The sequence below is a fragment of the Lycorma delicatula genome, chromosome 1, assembly GCF_047948215.1.
Source record: "Lycorma delicatula isolate Av1 chromosome 1, ASM4794821v1, whole genome shotgun sequence".
NCBI lineage: Eukaryota > Metazoa > Arthropoda > Insecta > Hemiptera > Fulgoridae > Lycorma > Lycorma delicatula.
In genome coordinates, this window is record NC_134455.1 from 327,643,482 (window position 1) to 327,663,799 (window position 20,318).

Consider the following 20,318-nt stretch of genomic DNA (forward strand, 5'->3'; position numbering starts at 1 on the left):
AATCATTTCAGTTATGTGTAATAATTTTGTTGAAAATTAAGTCATACATTTTAACAGATTGAAAAAACTGATTCATTAGTTTGGCAGATGTGTGACTCGCATTTCAAATTAATACCAATTCTTGATCTCATTGTAGCACTTATAAATCCAGAAAAATCTACTTAGAAAACCCTCATCTAAAGTGACAATTTTATGTAAAAGTTTTAAAAAGTAACAAAAAAAACTCATACCATGAAATATATGGCAAATTCAGATATTTTTGTAACAATACATTCTATTCTTTTGAAAATCAGATATCAATATTTTATACTTTATCACAAAATTTTATTTATTACAAAATCAAATAAAATACTATCAAATTTTCTTTATATCGATGTGGTTGAACATGTTGCATCAATTTTTGTTTTGTTCTCCTGAAACAGTGTAAAAAAAAGTGACACTCACATTTAGCCTTTTAACTTTATAGATAAGAATGTAAAAGAACTTAACACATCTGAACTATTTTTGATGTCTGACAGACAATACTGGTGAGCAGAATAGGATTGTCATAAAAATGTATATTTTTATTAAAATTACTTTCAAGTTACTCCATCACACATATGTCCAACATGTGAACACAGCTACAGTTAAGATGATAACAATTTTGGAGTCCATTCTAAATAAATTAAAGCAGTATTTTAAGATTACACAAGTGAAAAAATTGAACAATCAATTTATCTACATGTGACTATCAAACATACTTAAAAAATAATTTTAAAAGCTAACTCTATCAAAATCAGTAGCCAACAGCATTTCTTTTACGATTCAGTTCTATATTTGACTAAATTATCATAAATTCAGAGTATTGATAAAAAACTTATAAAGAAATACCTATAATCCTTTAAACATTTTTCAAAAGGGTATTACTATAAATAAATATTTTGTAATAAACCTACACGCTTCAGCAAACAACAGATCTTATGGGTCAAAAGTCTTCTTGATGACACTGAAAGTAACAGTAAAATCGAAACATGAAAGTACTGAGAAGAAATAAATATCAGATCCTGAAACTGATTATTTTATGACAGAGAAAGAAAATCCAGAAGAAAACAAAATAAAAAATCAATAGATATATGGGTACAAGAAATAGTCCAATTGATAAATTTAAAAATTTGAAATGGGTCCAATTATAGAATTGGAAGTGCAGTGTAGACAACCATTAGATTAAAAAATTGATATAGAGTTCAGGATTTGAGAACGAAATCCACATTTTTCTTTATATACACACTTCATTAAATATATAAATACATACCGCAGTTTACTTTTTATCTTAATAATCTTATCCTATCAAAAAATTTTATCCTATCAGGTTTAGGCAAGAAGGGCATCTAAAAAAAGTAATTTTATGAAAAAAGAGCAGCTGAAGTTTTTAATGGAAAAAAGGGCTACTAAAAAGCTTTTTTTATGTAGTGGATAAAAACAGAGAAGACAGGTAATTTTTTTTTATTTAGCAAAATGGAAAATTACTGAATTCCCTTTATAAAAATTTATGGATATTTCTCATATCCAAGTCATGAAATATTTTGGCTTTTAATTTTCTTAAAATGGACTTTTAACATTCCATGCCTTTCTTGCAACCAACTCATCGCTTTATAAATTCTTACAAAATTCTCAGACCTAATATATTGTAGGAAAACATATTCAACTTTATTAAAAACTATAAAATGAATATAACTTAATTTGATGCATACAACTACATAGACATCAACAAAATCTAATCTTAAAAGTTATATGTTACAAAATGACTGGCATGATTATGACAAAACATCATTAAAATCATTCTCAACAACTACTTCATAATCGTAATTAGGAACTTCAATAGCAGCTACAACCAAACAGTCTTCCTCAAAGTTAATTTGTTCTGGCTTATGAAATCGAGCCATATGTATCTGAAAATTTAAAAACAAAATAAATTCATTGTAAAATTATTTTAACGAAAACAGTCATAAATCATTTGAAAATATGTAGTTTTTTTAAATCAATACCAGGTCATGCAACAGGACAATGTCTTTTTGATGTGATTACTCAAACTGAAGGCCTGTACTGACCAAACTGTTGCTGTGTTGTAATTACAATACACTGATAGTTTTTATAAATTGAAGCCTTTAATTTTTAATTATTATTATTATTCTCATAAGTATGAGTTTAATGAACATAGAGGGGTCCAGTGAGCAAAGCCCGACTCACTGGGTTGGTCTAGTGATGAACTCGTCATTGTAAATCAGCTGATTTTGAAGTCGAGAGTTCTAAGGTTCAAATCGTAGTAATGGCAGCTACTTTTATACAGATTTGAATAGTAGATTGTGGATACTGGTGTCCTTTGGTAGCTGGGTTTCAATTAACCACACAACTCAGGAACAGTTGACCCGAGACTGTACAAAATTACACTTCATTTACATTCATACATATCATCCACATTCATCCTCTGAAATAATACTTTATGATGGTTCCAGAGGCTAAACAGAAAAAAGAAAGGGGCCAAACTCCCTGGCTAGATGGGAAGGGTGAGTGAAATGAACCCTGACTGGCTAAATATCCCCTGACTGTTCTGCTAGTATATATATATAAATCAGATATCAATTTATATATATATATATATATATATATTTGCTATATGATACACATTACATAAACATAATTATTTTAAATAATGTTTTTATAAGAAAAACACTAACTTTCTTATTGCCTTATTTGAATATGTGATATCCAACTGAAATATGAGGGCTTTCAAAGCATAAGTTCAGGGTCGGATTATAACATTAAAAAGTTAAAAAAACATTACTTAAGAAAAAACAGTGTATACACTATAATTATTAACTTTATGGTTCAAAAAGCCTTACTTTAATTAAAAACATACATGCAAATACGTGCAGCATACTTGTACATATATTATATTTACTATATATAGTATTATATGTATATATATATATATGAGGGTAAGTCAATTATTATCCGCAATGTAGTTATAAATTTTATTGCAATACAAATAGGAAACTTACACGTACATCATTTTTCAACATAGTCCCCTTGCATTTCAACGCACTTGGTCCATTGTTGCACAAGCTTCCTGATTCTCTCATAAAAGAAGGTTTTCAGTTGAACTTTCACTGTTTGGTCTGAGGTAAATCGACGGCCCCTTAATACCTCTTTGAGTGGACCAAACAAGTGGTAGTCAGAAGGGGCAAGATCAAGACTGTAAGGAGGATGAGCCAGTACTTCAAAGTTGAGTTTCTGGAGCGTTTCAGCAGTGTGGGCAGCAGTATGCGGACGGGCATTATCGTGCAACAACACAACACCTTTCGACAGCAGTCCTCGGCGTTTGCTTCGAATTGCAGGCTTCAGCTTGGCAGTTTTCCTGTGGTTGGTTGTGTCTTGAACTTTTTTTTTGCAGGGTGAATTTGAATGTTTCCATTCCATACTTTGCCGTTTACTCTTTGGCTCGTAATGATGGATCCATGTTTCGTCACCAGTGATGATTCTGTCTAAGAAGATGTCCTATTCATTACCATAGCCCATAGCGATCCAAATGTTTTTGGCAGATGTCCAAGCGCGTTTGTTTATACAACTGTGCAAGTTGTTTTGGGAGTCATCTTGCACAGACTTTATGAAACCCACGTCTGTTGTGGATGATTTCATCCAGGCGGAACTGTGACTAATTTGTAGATTATGTGCCACTTCATCAATAGTTACTCGTTTGTCTAAGAAAACCATGTCACGTGCACAATCAATGTTTTCCTCATTTGTGGCAGTAAACAGTTGTCTGGCTCCTTCGTCGTGCGTAACACTTGTGCGACTATTTTTTTATTTTTCAATCCATTTGTAGACACTCTGTTGTGGCAACACACTGTTCTCGTACTGTACCGAAAGTCTTTGATGAATTTCGGTCCCTAATACTACAAAAGGTTTAATGACCACAAAAAACAGATCACTGAACGTTGCTCTTCTTTGGTGCGAAAAGAAAGTAGAGCAGCCATGGTTAACAGGAGGGCAGTGATAATAGAACTAACCTAGCAGCATCAAACCTGCACAGACATAACAACAATTAAACCACGCATGCGTCATCTACGCAACATGACAGTATTACCAACATAAACAAAAATATAACTAAATTGCGGATAATAATTGCCTTACCCTCGTGTACATAAATATAGTAAATTAGTATATTTGTATATATATATTATATATTTACTTGTATGTAAGTACATTGTATATATATTTTTAAATAACAACAGTGAAATAAAACAGAAGAATACAACAATTTTAAGGATATATAACTAATAGAAATGACTTAAAGAACTTTACTGAGCTCTTCAATGAGAAGCTTATCAAAGTTCGTCTAAGGGTTGGGTTGTCTATTGAATTCAATGAATACTTAGCATTCTTTTTACGGAATGCCAGCTTTGTTATTACTTTCACGAGTATCTATGCATCCATCCACGTTCTACTAGGAAGAGGGTGTTCAAAAAGCACTTTGGAGCATTCCCAGTTTAATTCTAGTGAAAATAAAACTGATACAATGTAAGCAATTTAAGTACCGCTAATTGTCTAAGAGCCATGACAATACATTTGTCAACGTCCTTAAGAATAGGTAGATTTTATCCTGGAAAATCTCCCCAAGTTGTTACTGCGGTTAATCTTAAACTCCCATTACATACTAGTTCCAGCTAAACCAAGGTAATATCAGTGTAAAATATCTGAAACCCAATTTTATTATAATAAAATCCTTTAATTTTATTTTCTGGTAATGTTGGGAAGACCAAAAGAATGACATCTTCTCATCATAGTAGATATAATTTAACAGAAAGTGTATATACCAGGTGTGTAAATAAGAAACCGGAATTTTTGTATAGAAAATACACATTTATTGTATGAAAATGATAAAAAATATTTCATTCGAAATATTGTCCATTGCTAGCTATACATTTTTCCCATCTCTCTGACAATTTATGAATGCCACGCCAAAAAACTGTTCAAGCAAGCCAGTCAACGAGCCATCTTTGTACATTTTCATGTGAAGTGCTGCTCAGCAAGTGTGTGTCCCATCGATGCAAATAAATGGTAGTTGGGCAGAGTCAAGTCTGGTAAGTAAGGTGCATGCAAAAGTATTTCCCAACTGAACGCCTCAATCGTTTCCTTGACCGGTTTTGCTGTGTGTGATGGTGCATTATGAAGAAAAATCATTTTGTGTTGCCTTTTTTGATATTCTGGTCGTTTTTCATGCAATGCTTGATTCAAATCGATCATTTGTTATTGGTAGCGTTCAGTATTAATTGTTTCGCCAGGTTTTAGCAGCTCATAATAGATCACACCTTTCTGATCCCATCAAACACAGAGCATTGTCTTTTTTCCATAGCGATTTGGACTTGAAATCAATGTCGATGTGGTTCGCCTGGATTTACCCATGATCTTTTATCTTTATACTTAGGATTCTTGAAATATATCTACTTTTCATCACCTGTTACAATTCAATGGAGAAATGACTTTCTTTTGTACCTGGCGAGTAGCATTTTGCAATTGGTTTTCTTGCTGTCCTTCATTCAGTTCATGTGGAACCCATTTTCCCATCTTTTGGATCTTTCCCATGGCTTTCAAATGTATGGAGATGGTTTCTCGTGTTAGATTTAATTGGTCCATGAGTTGTTGCATTTGAGCGTTATACTCATCCAACAATGCTTGCAATTTGCTGTCTTCAAACCTTTGAACGTGGTCTTCCACGTTCTTTGTTTCTCATGTCAAAATCACCATTTTTGAATTTTTTTTTAAACCACTCAGAGCACTATGATTTACCAAGAACATGCTCACTATAAGCTTCAACAAGCAAGCATTTGATGCGATTCTTCAGCAGTTTTTTTTAAATGGTTATAGAAAATCAATGCTGTCCGCAAATTGTAGTTTGTAGGAACAAAACTCGAACATGTTCAATAATAATTAAAACTTTGCTGTTTTATGAAACTTGTATTGTTGTGAATTGAAAATCTTTGTCAGCTGTCAAAGAAAGAAAATGGCACCAATGATGTGGTTTGACGGTAACTACATTTACAGCTAGGGCCATTTTTGGGCAAATTCCGGTTTCATATTTACACAACTGGTATTGTAACAGGGACAGTATAATATACCAGGATAATGAATTTTTTCCAATTAAGAAGAAAGAATGACAAAATAATACTGGAAAGAGGAATCCACAATGAACTAAAAGGGATTCTTTTCTCAAACTAACAGGACCATTTAAAAATCTGTTTTTTATAATACAGACAATGGCAATGGCACTTCCAAAAGCTGTTGTTTGACCAGAAGGATTATCGCTGCATTTTGTGATTGTCACTCAACATTTTTTGGGATCCAACGTGCACACAGTTTCCAATATCCGAGGTCTTTAGTCACAATTGTGTACAGAGAAGACCTTGAAATTTTTGCAGAAGGTTCACTTATCGTAAACCTCCATTTGTTGCGGGCAAAATCATCAATATGCTCAACCAAGCATACAGTAGCAACAGATTTGCATCCTTGTCCACCTTTGTCATGGACATCCGTTCACCCTTCTTTAAACTTCCTACACCATTCCTGTACACCACCATCACTCATAAAACCATGCACTAGGCTTATCCTGCAATGGATTTCAGCAGCACTACATCCTTCTGCTTGCAGAAAACGTATCACAATTCGCAACTAACACTTGGCAGGAGCATAGATCGTAGCGACCATGTTCAATTGCCCGCAGCCCAGCTCAGACTGATGTAATGGAGCCAGCATAGCAGAGATTGTGGGAGGGTGCAATCACAACATTCAGGCCTGGCTCCCATCTATCTCTTGTTTACATAGATGCATGATCAGAGGTTGAAAATAACACAACTCTTGTATATATCTATATATTCATATTTTATGAAATTAAATGGCATTTTTCTGTTATTGTTCTATTTCACCAACAGTAATTTTAAAAACACAAAAATACTATAGATATGATAACTATGAGGGTCATTCAGTAATTAAAGAGACAAAGAGTTTAAGTTGGCACCCCTGACAAAAAATATCAGCTGTTCAAGAAGAATTTCCAATATTATATCCTCTTGTTTTTATTTCAAATATCAGTTCTACTTGAAATGCATATGTAACATGAGAGAACAATGTTCTGTGATAAGATTTTTATTTTGATGGTGTAAAATTGGTTGAAATTCACCTGCAGATGTTAAACAATTGGTAAAAAGTGTATCAGTATATATATTTTTATAAGTTGATTAAACAGTTTAAATCGGGAAGAACATATGTCAGCAATTTTCATTGCATGGAAACTGGTGGAAATTTCAATTGAAGCTTTGCAAAATCACATTATGATCATAATTGTAAGGACAGAATCATAAAAATGTGGGAAATTACTGATACTGGTGGTGTAAGTTTGGTACTGTCTATGCCATTACTCATAATGAGCTGAATTACAACAAAATGTGTTCAAGGTGTGGAGTCATCACTTTGAGTCGGTGTCCAAACATCATAGTATGAATTGGAAGCATCTGAATTCACCTGCCAGAAAAAATTCTACACTTATTTGTCAGCCAGTAAATAATAGTGTTTTGGGACTATAAAAACCCAATTTACTGTGATTATTTGGATGAACAAAATAAACTCAACAAAGTACTAATGTGATGATAGAAAATAAAGGGGACTCCACAGTAAGAAGGAAACATCTGATTCTTTCTCAAAAGACATAATTTTACACTATAATGTCTGCCCCATACTGCTCAAAAGACACAGTAAACTATTTAATAGTTGGATATGGAGGTATTGCCACATTCACCTTACAGTCTTGAACTCGCACAATCAAATTTTTTCTTTTCTTGGTCCTCTCAGAGTTTTTACATGGCACAAAGTTCAGTGTAGCAATGAGCAGTTGAAAAATGGTGCAGACACAAAGGTGAATAATTCTTTACTACTGGAATAAGAAAGATCACAAAAAGATGAATCAAGTGCCTAAATACAGTCAGGGATTATGTAAAAGTAGCATTATTTTCATTGTCACTGAATAAATAATAAATTCTCTAGTCAATTGTTTTTAATTATTAACGATCCTTGTAATAGAACAGAATTACTAACAAAAGTTTCTTAATTCTATTTTACATTGAACTCTTTAATCTAACTGACATGAGTTCAGTACACTATAACTGCAATGTTTAAAAGTTAACCTTAGGCAAATTTTGAAATAGAACATTAATATTCTATTATTTATACAATGATTTAAATAGCTCCTACAAGTTTATTTTTCATATTTAAATACCAAATTTGAAAGACATCTATAAAAATAATTTTTTTGTCAACTTTTAATAAGTGCAAGTGGAAAATTTTGTCAAAATTAAGAAAAAAGGTTTGACAAAAGTCATTTCCAAGTCTCATCCTTTAAATCTGTTACATGCTTAAATATAATAAAGAATAAATGAACAGAATTATTTAATATGTGTAATTTTCAATAATTATTAATTTTATATTAATTGTGGGTAAAAAAGTTTCACTGTATTTCAAAACCAGAAGATCTTTTTTAAAAGAGAAGTTAGAAAGAATGAGACTATATTTTTTTTTTACTGTGAGACTAAAGAATCAAGATGGTTCATGAAGAATTTAGTCTCAAAAATCTTATCACAATATGTTTTTCTCTTTTTGTTAAAAGTACAGTACAGTACAAACAATAAATAAACACATATTACAATTTTAAAATAAAAATAAATAATAAAGATTAAACTATATTACTTTAATGGTACAAATATTTATTTTAACTTTAAACCAAAATTTATCAAACATTAGGTGAAATACAAATTATAAGGAAATAATAATTTTTAATGGCATTACCTTAAGTGTATCATGTGAAGAAAATTTCCTCTGGCATTCTGAACAGGTAACATTTTTTACTCTTGGAATATGGTTACGTAAATGAGCCTGCAGTCTAGTAGCAGATATGAAACTCTTACTACAAATATGGCACTGATGTTCTGTCATCCCTAGATAAATAACTTCCATTAATAAAATTGTAATACATTACAGATATATACAAATAAATTTTCATTCATTAAAGCAAAATATAGCAATGTAAACATCTTTATTTTTAAATACCTGTGTAAGATTGACTGTGTTCAAATTATGTTTAGTTTTTAACCTGGTCAACAATTCTCTAGACATGCACCTTTCTCTTGTAACACTGCAAAAGATTTAATTTATTATTCCAACTTCACTATTATGAGTTATTTTCAATAACTCATAATAGTGACTGATGAGTTATTATGACATCAATCTTTTGGTCAGTTAATTCTCTCCTTTTTTTAAGTATTACTGGTACTATAAAATTTTACCTTATCACTATTAGAAACAAAGAAAATGATATTTTTTAATTCACAGGATGTAGCCCTATAAATCTTTGGACTATGGCTGGAATAAACTGTTCTCATATTTCTCAATACAGAGGTGAACTGATTGTGCAATAAGAACAATCATTTTATTTTTTCCTATTCTATTAAAATAGAACCTATTTCTGGTGTATAAGGAAGTCAAATGAGAGTGAAACTTCAAATGCATCATGTCTGGGAAAATGGAAGTGTACATAAGGAACCTTCACCCATGCAGGTGTCAGGCATGTGTACATGATTGTGGATACTACATATTTAAGAGTGACTGATTTGAAGAAACATCAGGTAATTTTTTATTTCATCAGTTATTTCAATCTATCTTGAATAGGAAATGCCTGCCTTCAGACTTAAGACTTTTTATTTATCCATGATGTTTAACTCTATTTCTTTACTTTTCAAATCAATAATCAAGTCTACCTTATAATTTAATTTATCTTGAATGCTGTATGTATAATCTTTCTTTTATTTATATAGATATATTACTATCAATAAAATTATCCAGCAATATTAGCACAAGGACAAATGAAGAGGTATTGTGACAAAATGATGAAGAAAGAAGCATTTGGAAAAATATAATTAAAAGAAGAGACAGACTTATAGGCCACATATTAAGGCATCCTGGAACAGTCGCTTTGATACTGAAGGAACAGGCAGATGGGAAAAATTGTGTAGGCCGGCAACATTTGGAATATGTAAAACAGATTGTTAGGGATGTAAGGGTATACTGAAATCAAATGACTGCAAATGACTGGCACTAGATAGGGAATCTTGAAAAGCTGCATAAAACCAGTCAAATGACTGAAACAAAAAAAAAAAAAAAAAAAAAAATAGCACAAGGTATTCGGATTTAATAAATGTTCCCTGCCTTACATGGCATCTAAATCATTTATTAACTTCAACTTATCACTTTAAAAAAAAAAAAAAAAAAAACAAACAAAATGACCTTTTTTTCATGCACGATGATGGAACAATAAATTAAATCTTCTGAAAATGTTAGAAAAATTCAGATATTTAAATATTCCAAAAATTAAAAACTTTTAAATATTCAAATTTAAAAAGCAAACTAGTTTATAATTATATTTTAAGTTCAAGATATCTTACTGGCACAGTATTATTTATTGCATTGAAAAATATTGAGTAAATGTACAAACAGGAAAATCATTCAGTCATCAAGCGTGCATTTATGCTCAATGTTATTTCTATCTCAACCTCATATAATTGATTTTTATATGTGAACAACTTTATATCATCTGTAATGTCAGTTTAACAAATTTTTGATCTATAAATTTTTCACTTTCTAGTATTTCTTCAGTGGAACTTAACTGGACAACAATCTCTTGTTATTTGGAAAAATAGGTAAATAAACAAAGCAGTTTAACTTAGAAAGATTTAAAAAAAAAATAAGTTTCTAAGATTTAAAACTAATCTAGTTTGTGTATTAGTTTTTACACATTAGTATTTTTCTGCTCTTTGTTTTGTTTTTAACTATTTTTAAATTGCCTTATTTTTATTAATACAGCAAAAGGGTAACTAACCTTTAACAAGACAAAACTGTACAATTATAACTGTAAATGTACGTGTACTTACCTAAAACATGCTATAAAATAAATATCTCAAATATTATACTTAATTTTTGTAGAAATAATCAATATGTATCACTCATACTTACTTTTTGTTTATATAGTATAGCTTGTTCTTGGAAAAAAAGCAACTGAAACTTAATTTTGAAATACTGGAAAAAATATTAATGTTTTACTTATTTAATTTTGGGTACTATGGAACAATATGCTTTACCAATGCAGTTACAGACGCATAAGCAATATGAAGTGAAACCACCTATTCCAAGAGGGATTTAACAAATATGTTACCAACCCAAAGCCCTAATTACAACACTGAACTTACAAACCTGTCTTTAACTGCAGTCAATTGCAGAAATATTAAACTAACAGCATCATTTCTCACCTTGTAACCATGTTATTTAACTCCTAATCATATGTTAGAGAACAAAATTGTTATTTTCTATTATGTCAGTTACAAATAAAGATTTGGCACAAATATGGTTTATCTACACTTGGATGTAGAAATCACTTCCTTATAATCACTTCTGCTGAGAACAACAGATTATTTTTTGGAGTGTACTGGATCCACAGTCGATCATAAGTTTTGGGCAACGTCAATTCTTTTTGGGTACATGTGTAGATACCCGACTCCAACCAAATTCATCACGTGAGAGAAAACCAATCTGTTAAATTTTCAACCACAGACACTAGCCTCAAACCACAAGCTATAGAGATTAGGGACTAAGATCTCACCTATGGAAACAAAAGGCAAAATCCAACTTCAAGACAGGTTAAACATGTAGTGACTCGAACAAAGCACACATCCTGGAGTTAAAATTGCAACCTTCCTGTTTGTTCTGAGCATCCTCAACAAAAAGCCTGTCACTATTCTCATCAGTTCAATCCTCAATCACCAATAAAAATTTCCTTGATCACATATAAAACTTTTTATAATAGCTCCATAGTAATAAAAACTAAAGGTCACCTTTAGTAGTATCAAAAATCTATGTTTACACAGAGATCAAAAGCCAGTTATATAAATCAAGCAGTGTGATCCTTAAGTTTAATACCTTACATGACCAATTTACTTATTCATGTCAAAACAATTTGTTAATCTTTTTAAAAACACATTTTTGATCTCATAGTGTAATTCTTCTTTTATTTATTTAAAGTTAGATTATTTTCATTTTAAATGTGGTGGTAAAGTCTCTAAACAATTTTAATTTTTATCACTTTATTATAAAGAATCTGAACATCTGTCTTAAATTCAATTTAATGCTACATTCTTCATCTATCATCTAAACCCCAAAATTTAATTTAGTTTTATGAGACTGTAAAATGGGCAAAACGTTTATTTATAAACAATAAGCATTTATGTTTTTAACAATTTATTTTTAAAAAAAACTTATAATTTAAATAATCAAAAATTTAAAGTACCAGTATGTTTGGTTTTGTGTTGTTGATATCCTTGTAAAGTCTTATAATGTTTCCTACAAACATCACATTCGTAAAGTTGTTTCTTTGTTGCAAGTTGATTTTCATTCTTCTTATGTTTTATTACATGGTTCATCATAAGGTATCGCCGTGAAAACCCTTTCCCACAGATTTCACAACTAAACCTAAAATTATAAAAAATTAAAATAAAAAAACTAAAGCTAGTTGACTACTTTGATTAGCATGCAGGAGGAAGCGAGTTACATAATTATAGTTTGTTTTTAATAAAACTAAATAATAGATTTTAAAACAAAAAGAATTTAACTAAACTTTTTTATTTCTTTTACTAAAGAAAAGTATCACAATGTTCATGATAATATTCTTATATGATCTTTAGACAAGAAATGACAAGTTAAATCAGTCATCATTTCAGCTATTATTGATCCACTGCAGGATGAAAGCCTCTTCAGCATGTTTTTAATTAATACAGTCTTGTGAAATCTTCTGCCAATTCAGTCCAATGTGCTTGATAATATCATCAATCCAATGAGTCTTTGGTCTTTTTCATGGGTATTTAACATCTAATGGTATCCATTCAAGTCCTAATTTAGTTCATCTGCAATCAGTTCTTCTTGCTACATGGCCTGCCCACCACCATTTTAATTCTTTAACTTTCATGATGATAACATATACTTCTACTTTTTCTGATCCATTTGCAGGTCTTCCTATCCCATCTGGTAACTCCAACCATACATCGTTCCATATTTCTTTGTGCAACCCGCGGCTTCTGCAATGACTGAACAGTTAATGTTCAAGTTTCACTTACACAGGTAAGGACTGACAGGATGCATTGATCAAAAACTTTCTTTTTAAAGCAAAAGAGGAGTTTGTTCTAGCAAATGATATTAAGTCTCCCAAATGCCTGCAGCCCAAGCTTACCTCTTTGTTCAAGTTCTTTGATTCACATTATTAGTGAACATAAATTTTCTATATGGTTGAATTCAAACACAAACTTTAATTAGTAGACTTCATTAAAATAAAATACAGTAAAATAGAATACAATTATATACAAGTAGATATCACTTAATTTAATGTCAGTTATTCACAGGAAGATTCTGAAACAGAGCAGTATATAAGAAATTTAAATAAGATGCAAACACCACATAGATCTTGCAGGTATTATTAACCTGCTGAAATTGTTCCAGTTTAGACCAAATAGGCAGTACATTTAAATCTTTTGATGCAGAAGAGAAAATGCAGCACTGTATTGCTAAAAGTTTACAATTTAGCAACAGAGTTTTTCTTTCTTACATTTATTATTCAATTACTAAAAAACTCTTTAAAAAAAACTGTAAAATTTTAAATGTATGCTTTTCTTATCCAAGTTTAAAACATTACTTTTATTTTTTTGTGCAGGAAAAAGTTCTAATTTCAAATTAAAAATTTAATCTCTTCTGATTACCAGTAAAATACTTTTATATATGTATAAGATGAGCCAATTTTTATCCCCAATATAGTTAGCTATAAACTTTATTTCAATAAAGATAAAAAAAACTTATAATAACAAATTTTCAATGCACTTCTTCCATTGTTGTACAAGCTTCTTTATGCCTTTAGAATTATATGAAGAGTGAAGAACCAAGTTCTATTTTCTGAAGGGTTTCAACTGTATGAGCAGCAGTATGAATACAGGCATTGTCATGCAACAAAACAAGTTTTTTGTTTTCATCAAATTTACTTTGAATTGCAGGTTTCAGTTACTCAATAAGTATTTTACTGTAATGTGCAGTGTTAGTGCTAAGCCCCTTTCCTAATACTGTTTCAGTATTGTTGCATCAATTTTCCTGCTGATGATAGACTTTTAATCTTTTTCTGGGAGGTGATTTTGGATGCTTCCATTCCATACACTGTCATTTATTATCTGGTTTGAAATGGTAAATATCCACATTTTATCCAAATTATAAGTCTGTTCAAGATAGTCTATAGCAGACCAAATTTTGTTAACAGATGTTCAAGTGGATTTGTTTATGCAGGATTATGAGTTGCTACAGGACCCACTTTACACAAACTTTATGAAAGTTATATATGATTCTGCAGACACAACCACACTAATCTGTAAACCATTTGCCACCTCATCACTTGTCTTTCTTTCAGAACCATGATACATGAATGCACAATATTGTCAGTGGTAATCATAGTCAGTTAGCGGTTTCCTTCTTTATGATTAACACTTAACCTTTTCGGGACTAACATACTGTAAATTCTAATTTATGCTTAGGCTAGGTTATTTTATTACAGTTTCTCATCTTTATTTAGTCATTCTTTGTATGATTTATCATTTCACAACCACTTGGAATGAATATTATTTTAATCCATTTAAAATTAAAAACTTTTTTTTGTAGGCAAATTTTAACACAATTTTTATTATAAACATAAACAAAATTAAGCCTTCCTTTGAACAAAATTTAAGACTTCACTTTTTTTGTAAAGGATACAGCACATTTGTGAAATTATTTTCAACTAAATTTTTTTTGTTGACTAGCCATAGTTTGGAAAGTATTAGGGAATGCTTGTCGGTTGACCATTACTCTTTTATAGAAGTTTTCTTATTTCTTGGCATAAGCATGATGAAACTCAAAAATGTATACAGTTTATCTATGTTGGTTGGTTTCCATTATAAATTTGAATGAGCAATATCGGTTTTAGTATAATATGTTAGTTTCAGTCGCTATATGTTCAATAATTTTGAGCGTTATTAGAATTTTAATGAGAAGAAATAAATCATGGGCATGAATGCAATGAATCCCCCATGTTTACTAAGAGAGTTCAATAAAACTTACAAACCCTAATTTTAGAATGCTGGTAGCATGATTCTCTCTATTTTCAGCTGGTAGCTGTAACCTATCGATAGTGCAAATAGTTAATTTTAAAGCCAATAGAGTGCAATACATGTCAGTGAAAGGATTATATTAATCGTGTTAACACAATGATAGTATTCAAACAATAAAGTTCTAAAATGAGTTTACGCAATCTTAGTCTGTGCGTGTAGTTTACTGAAGTTGCGTAAGCGTGATGCCAGTCTCGAAAAGGTTAAGCTATTATCTTTTTATTATTCAATCCACTCATACATTCTGATGAGGTAAAACACTGTTACTGAATTGTGCAAAAGGAATTTGACAGATTTTGGTTTCTGATGCATCTTTAGACCACAAAAAAGTGAATAACTGAATACTGCTCTTCTTTGGTGCAAATGGCAAGCGAAGCAGCCACGGTTAACATTGTGGTTACAAAAATTGAAAAAACTGATCACTTACAAATCTCTACAGAAGTCTTCTGTCAGTAGAATCTGCATGCCAAATCAACAATGTTACCAACAGAAACACAAATATGTTATGGATAAATACTGATCCACATTACACAACACTACTTTGGTAATATATAATATCATAATAAACACAACTATTGCTACATAATTAGTTTATCATAGTAATGGTTAATTGGTTCTAAAAATTTAACAGGCATTTGAAATTTTAAGAATAATTTATAGGCTACACATAGGCATGCTATGTAATACTATTTTTCTGAATTATAGATTATTAGTGTTAACAATTTTAGACATGTAATTACTCTATTTATTAAGTCTCATAACATTATTCTCAATACTAATATTTAAAAACCATCAAAGATATATAAATATTATCATGTAAAAATAAAATTCTTTAGTGAGCTTATGACTACTTACATTATATGTAATGGAATTATGAGTGAAGTATAAACAACTCCATACACTAACTTCAGGCTGAAATACGTAGTAAATTTATGCTTATTAAAATTAGAATTTTCCTACTTCCCAAAAAAGCTTAATCATTAAGTATATTTTCTATTTTAGTAACATCTTTATGATCCTTTCTCTGTAGTGTAATGTTATTACATTTACAATTGGCTTCTAAATCCAGCTTTAATCTTATTTTAAACATCCTTAACAAAATTATTAGAATTATTTAACAAAAATGAACAAAACTAGTTCTAGTTTAGATATGGAAACTTTTTTTATTTAAAATCTACCTAAGTGTAAATCTAAAGAATTCTATCAAATTCAAAGTTTAATGAATAGATTGTATTACTTGAACAATATGGTTAAATCAATTAATATTTCAACTGATTAATATCATTAACATTGATAACAATAATAATACTTTAACAGATTTATAATCAGTTTCTATTACATTCAGGAAAGTAAAAATAACTTTTTCTAAATCATACTGCTAATTTACTTACTTATGTTCAGAATTATGGGACAACATATGTCTATCACAATCACGCTTCCTGGGAAATTTTTTGCTGCAAGTACCACAAGAATATTTCTTTTCTCCTGAATGTGAAACAAAATGATCAACTAAATCTTTATGATACCTAGAAGTAAACAGAAAAACAGTTTAAATTCAGATTAGGGTAAAAGGATTATAACAGGATCAAGACAAACTTAAGAGAAAAAAGGTTGAACAAATTAATATTTTTCAGAAAAATGTTTTAAATTTATTTGTGGAAAGTATTTAGTAAAGAAATACTCATAAAAGCCAAGTAGTTGATAAGTAAAAAGTTTTGACACGCCTACTCAATAATATACTAAATTATTCTAAAATTATTAAAAAATATAACACTTTCAAACTACACAGAATATTGTTTTTTTTTTTGAGAACCTTTCAGAAGTAATTATGGAGATTTATCATCATGGAGGTTATGAATCAATCCTCCTCACTATGTAGTTAAATAAAATATTCAATATATGTGTATTATGAATTAATATGAACAAATATATTAATATATATTGTTTATATAACATAAACAATATATTAATGTTGTTTTTAAATTTCTGAAAAGTCCTCACCCACGAAGAGGAAAGAGGAGGTCATATAGGTCCAAGAAGGGAAAGACGGTTTTCTTCTAAGAATTTCTATATAATTTTAAGAAGAATATTTTTAAGGGTTATTATTTTTTTTCATGTAGTTTAATGTATTCCAGCTACTTTTCCAGTACAAATATAGATACCATGTAAAGAGGGTATAATTTGGAGCAATATAATTAATTAACTGTTGCTCAACAAAACTTCATACTAATTATATGCATTTTTAAAAGGCTTTTAATAATATCAAGGATACCACTAAACTCCTAAATAAAATGCACAGAAGTTTGACGTTTTAATTTAAGAAATTTGTTGTAATTGGTTTTCCGACGACTGCTTCCAAACTTTCAGGAAAACACTTAATGAAGTTTTAATTTTCAATCTGAGAAATATTCCAGCATTCTAAATTTGCACTTTTTAAAACTACTGAGAAACATTAAGTAATATCTGATGGTCACAAATCCAGATTTAAATTATAACAATAAATAAATTTTATGAGAGTATTAGATGGTTTTCACCACAGTAAAGAACTTTCTGGCAAGATCTTAGAGAATAAAATATCCTCAAGCAATTTTAGTCTACTGATAACAACATAATTATATAATTAGTGTTAAAGAGTAATTTCTTACTAACAGTTATTATTAAGTGTTAAATATTATTAATCACAAATGTATTACTGGTTCTGTTGATTATTTAATTTTAATCAATCACCTGATTTTTTTACCACAAGCAGGACAAATGTATGGACGTTCTCCTGTATGAGTTCTCTGATGGACAACTAGGTTATATTGTTCATGAAAACTTTTTTCACATCTATCACACTTGTACTGCTTTACATCTACACAAAAGTAAATAAACTAGAATAAATACCCCTGTAAAATCTACCTGATCTTTTTATTTTCAATTAAAGAGAATTTAATTTATTATACTGACCATTTACTGTAAAGACAATAACTATAAAACCTTTGCAAGTAGAACTTAACAAAGACTTCAGACAATTTGCACAGCATGGCAGTGATGCTCAAGTTTTGATTGTCTTTGGAAACATGAAAAGAAACAATCAATATTATATACTACATTGCAGTAGCACATCAATGGCTTAATACTAAACATCTGTAAAATATTATCTTGTAATAATTAATGCAATTTAAAAAAATATTGTCTAATTCTTTATTTAAAAATATCAAGTTGGCAAATATTTTTGTTTTTTCAATACTTGGTACACTGGGAGTGATCGATAATTAACTAGTCTCGTGCATAAAGCTACTATTTAACTGATCATCACCACCATCTTCATGAACAGCAGGTTTAGATTTAGTCAAATCTATACTTGGCTTCTCTAACACTTCCTTAGACATCTAACACTTCTTTCAAATGTTATTAAGTCAATCAATTTTCATGGCCATCTAAAACAGTTTATCCCATTGTTTTCTATATTTATACAAAATAAGTGCTACACTCCTTTTCTTAGCTGCTGTCTGACTCTGCTGTTATGAATCATGTCAAACAGTATATTCAGTTACTAATTTCAAAACTACTTTTTTGTTAATTCTAATTCATAAATCACTGTTCACTGAGAGTTTTATAAACAATTACACTTCTGACCTAAATGATAACTACTTAATTGTTTGTACTTCAAATTGATAGTGATCCAACTACATTCATTCCTCTATGTTGTCTTTTATTCATGTAAGCTGAGAAAATTACTATAATTTTTAAGATCTGATTATGGTGTGAAAAATACCTGAAAGTTTTATCTTAACATATCAAGTGTGAAATTTATAAAGGATTAAACAAAAAAAAAAAAAAAAATAGTAAAAACTCCTTAAAAGATATTGCATAAAGAAGTATAGTATTATGCATTTTTATCATTTTTTTTCTGAAACGCAATATAAAATACATTTTTAAACTGTTTAAAAGAATGATTTCAATATATTTGTGATATTTTTAACAGAAAAATTTGTTACTATAAGCACCTAAAATAAACCATTTCCTCTTTTGACTAGTAGTTAGAAATGTATTTAAAATAGTAGGACTTTTTTTATCCATGTTTATAATTGGACAGTTTTTAAAAACGGTAATAGCTTCTTAAGATTTCTAATTGCATATTAAAAAACAAAAAGTTTTTCAGTTACGTATGGCCAGAAATTATGTTACATAAATTTATAATATAGTAATATTATTTATAAGCAATTTTACAAACAAAATTAAAAAAAATTCTTTTTATTTTAAACACTTCATTTCTACATTTCTTCACATTTCTACACTTCACCAGCAGCACAGATTTGTTTCTGCATGATATTATTTTAAAGTTCAACAAATGTAACCCTGCAGTTGGTGCAGCAGTACCATAATCTTGAAGGCTGTCAGTTAGTGCCAACAATCACCATTGCTATATTATTGTGTCTAACAATAAGTTTAGTTTCCTACGGAAATTAAAATGTCTTGCTCTTTATTATAATGTATCTTTGTAATCAGATTTATGGAAAGGGCAGATCAGAGAAAGTACTCACGGAATTTTATCTGAAACCACTGAAATAATTTCTTCTGCTCATATGATTAGCTTATAAATACAGTATGTTCATTTAAACCATAAGGTAGGTGCATTTTTTAAAGTTACAAATGCAAGTGTACAGCAACACTGTGTACTGCCCAGACAGAGTCTGAATGTTTTCATAAAATTTAAAAATCACAATTGGAGATTGAATTTTTCTGATTTCTGGAAAATTCTTGTTAATGATTTTATCTTAATGTTTTTTTTCGTTTTTTAATTATCAGTCATTAAACTAGTTTAATGTTACACTTGATTCCTTTTTGATCAGTTCTTTTCAACTTTAAATATATTTACTATAATTCTATATCCTCAATTATCTGTTTAATGTATTCCAATCTTTTAATGCCTTTCCCTACATTTTTTCAGTAAAAACATCCCTCTATTATCAGATTAATTAACCTTAGATGACATGGGCCATAAGTGTAACCCCAATTACAAAAAAAAAT

At 29.8% G+C, this 20,318-nt stretch overlaps 1 protein-coding gene across 3 annotated transcripts in view; it reads right to left on the bottom strand.

Moving 5' to 3' along the window:
* Nucleotides 1-353: 353 nt before the first annotated feature.
* LOC142334237 (uncharacterized) overlaps nucleotides 354-20,318 on the bottom strand; it is a 68,232-nt gene continuing 48,267 nt past the window's right edge. For 2 of the 3 annotated variants that reach the window (XM_075382099.1, XM_075382101.1), the window contains 5 exons: nucleotides 18,030-18,156; nucleotides 16,694-16,828; nucleotides 12,419-12,600; nucleotides 8,872-9,020; nucleotides 420-1,928 (listed from right to left, as the gene is read on the bottom strand). In XM_075382099.1, coding sequence (XP_075238214.1) covers nucleotides 1,794-1,928; nucleotides 8,872-9,020; nucleotides 12,419-12,600; nucleotides 16,694-16,828; nucleotides 18,030-18,156 — 728 coding nt within the window. In that variant the 3' untranslated portion in view covers nucleotides 420-1,793. The other variant, XM_075382100.1, reaches the window with a different exon arrangement.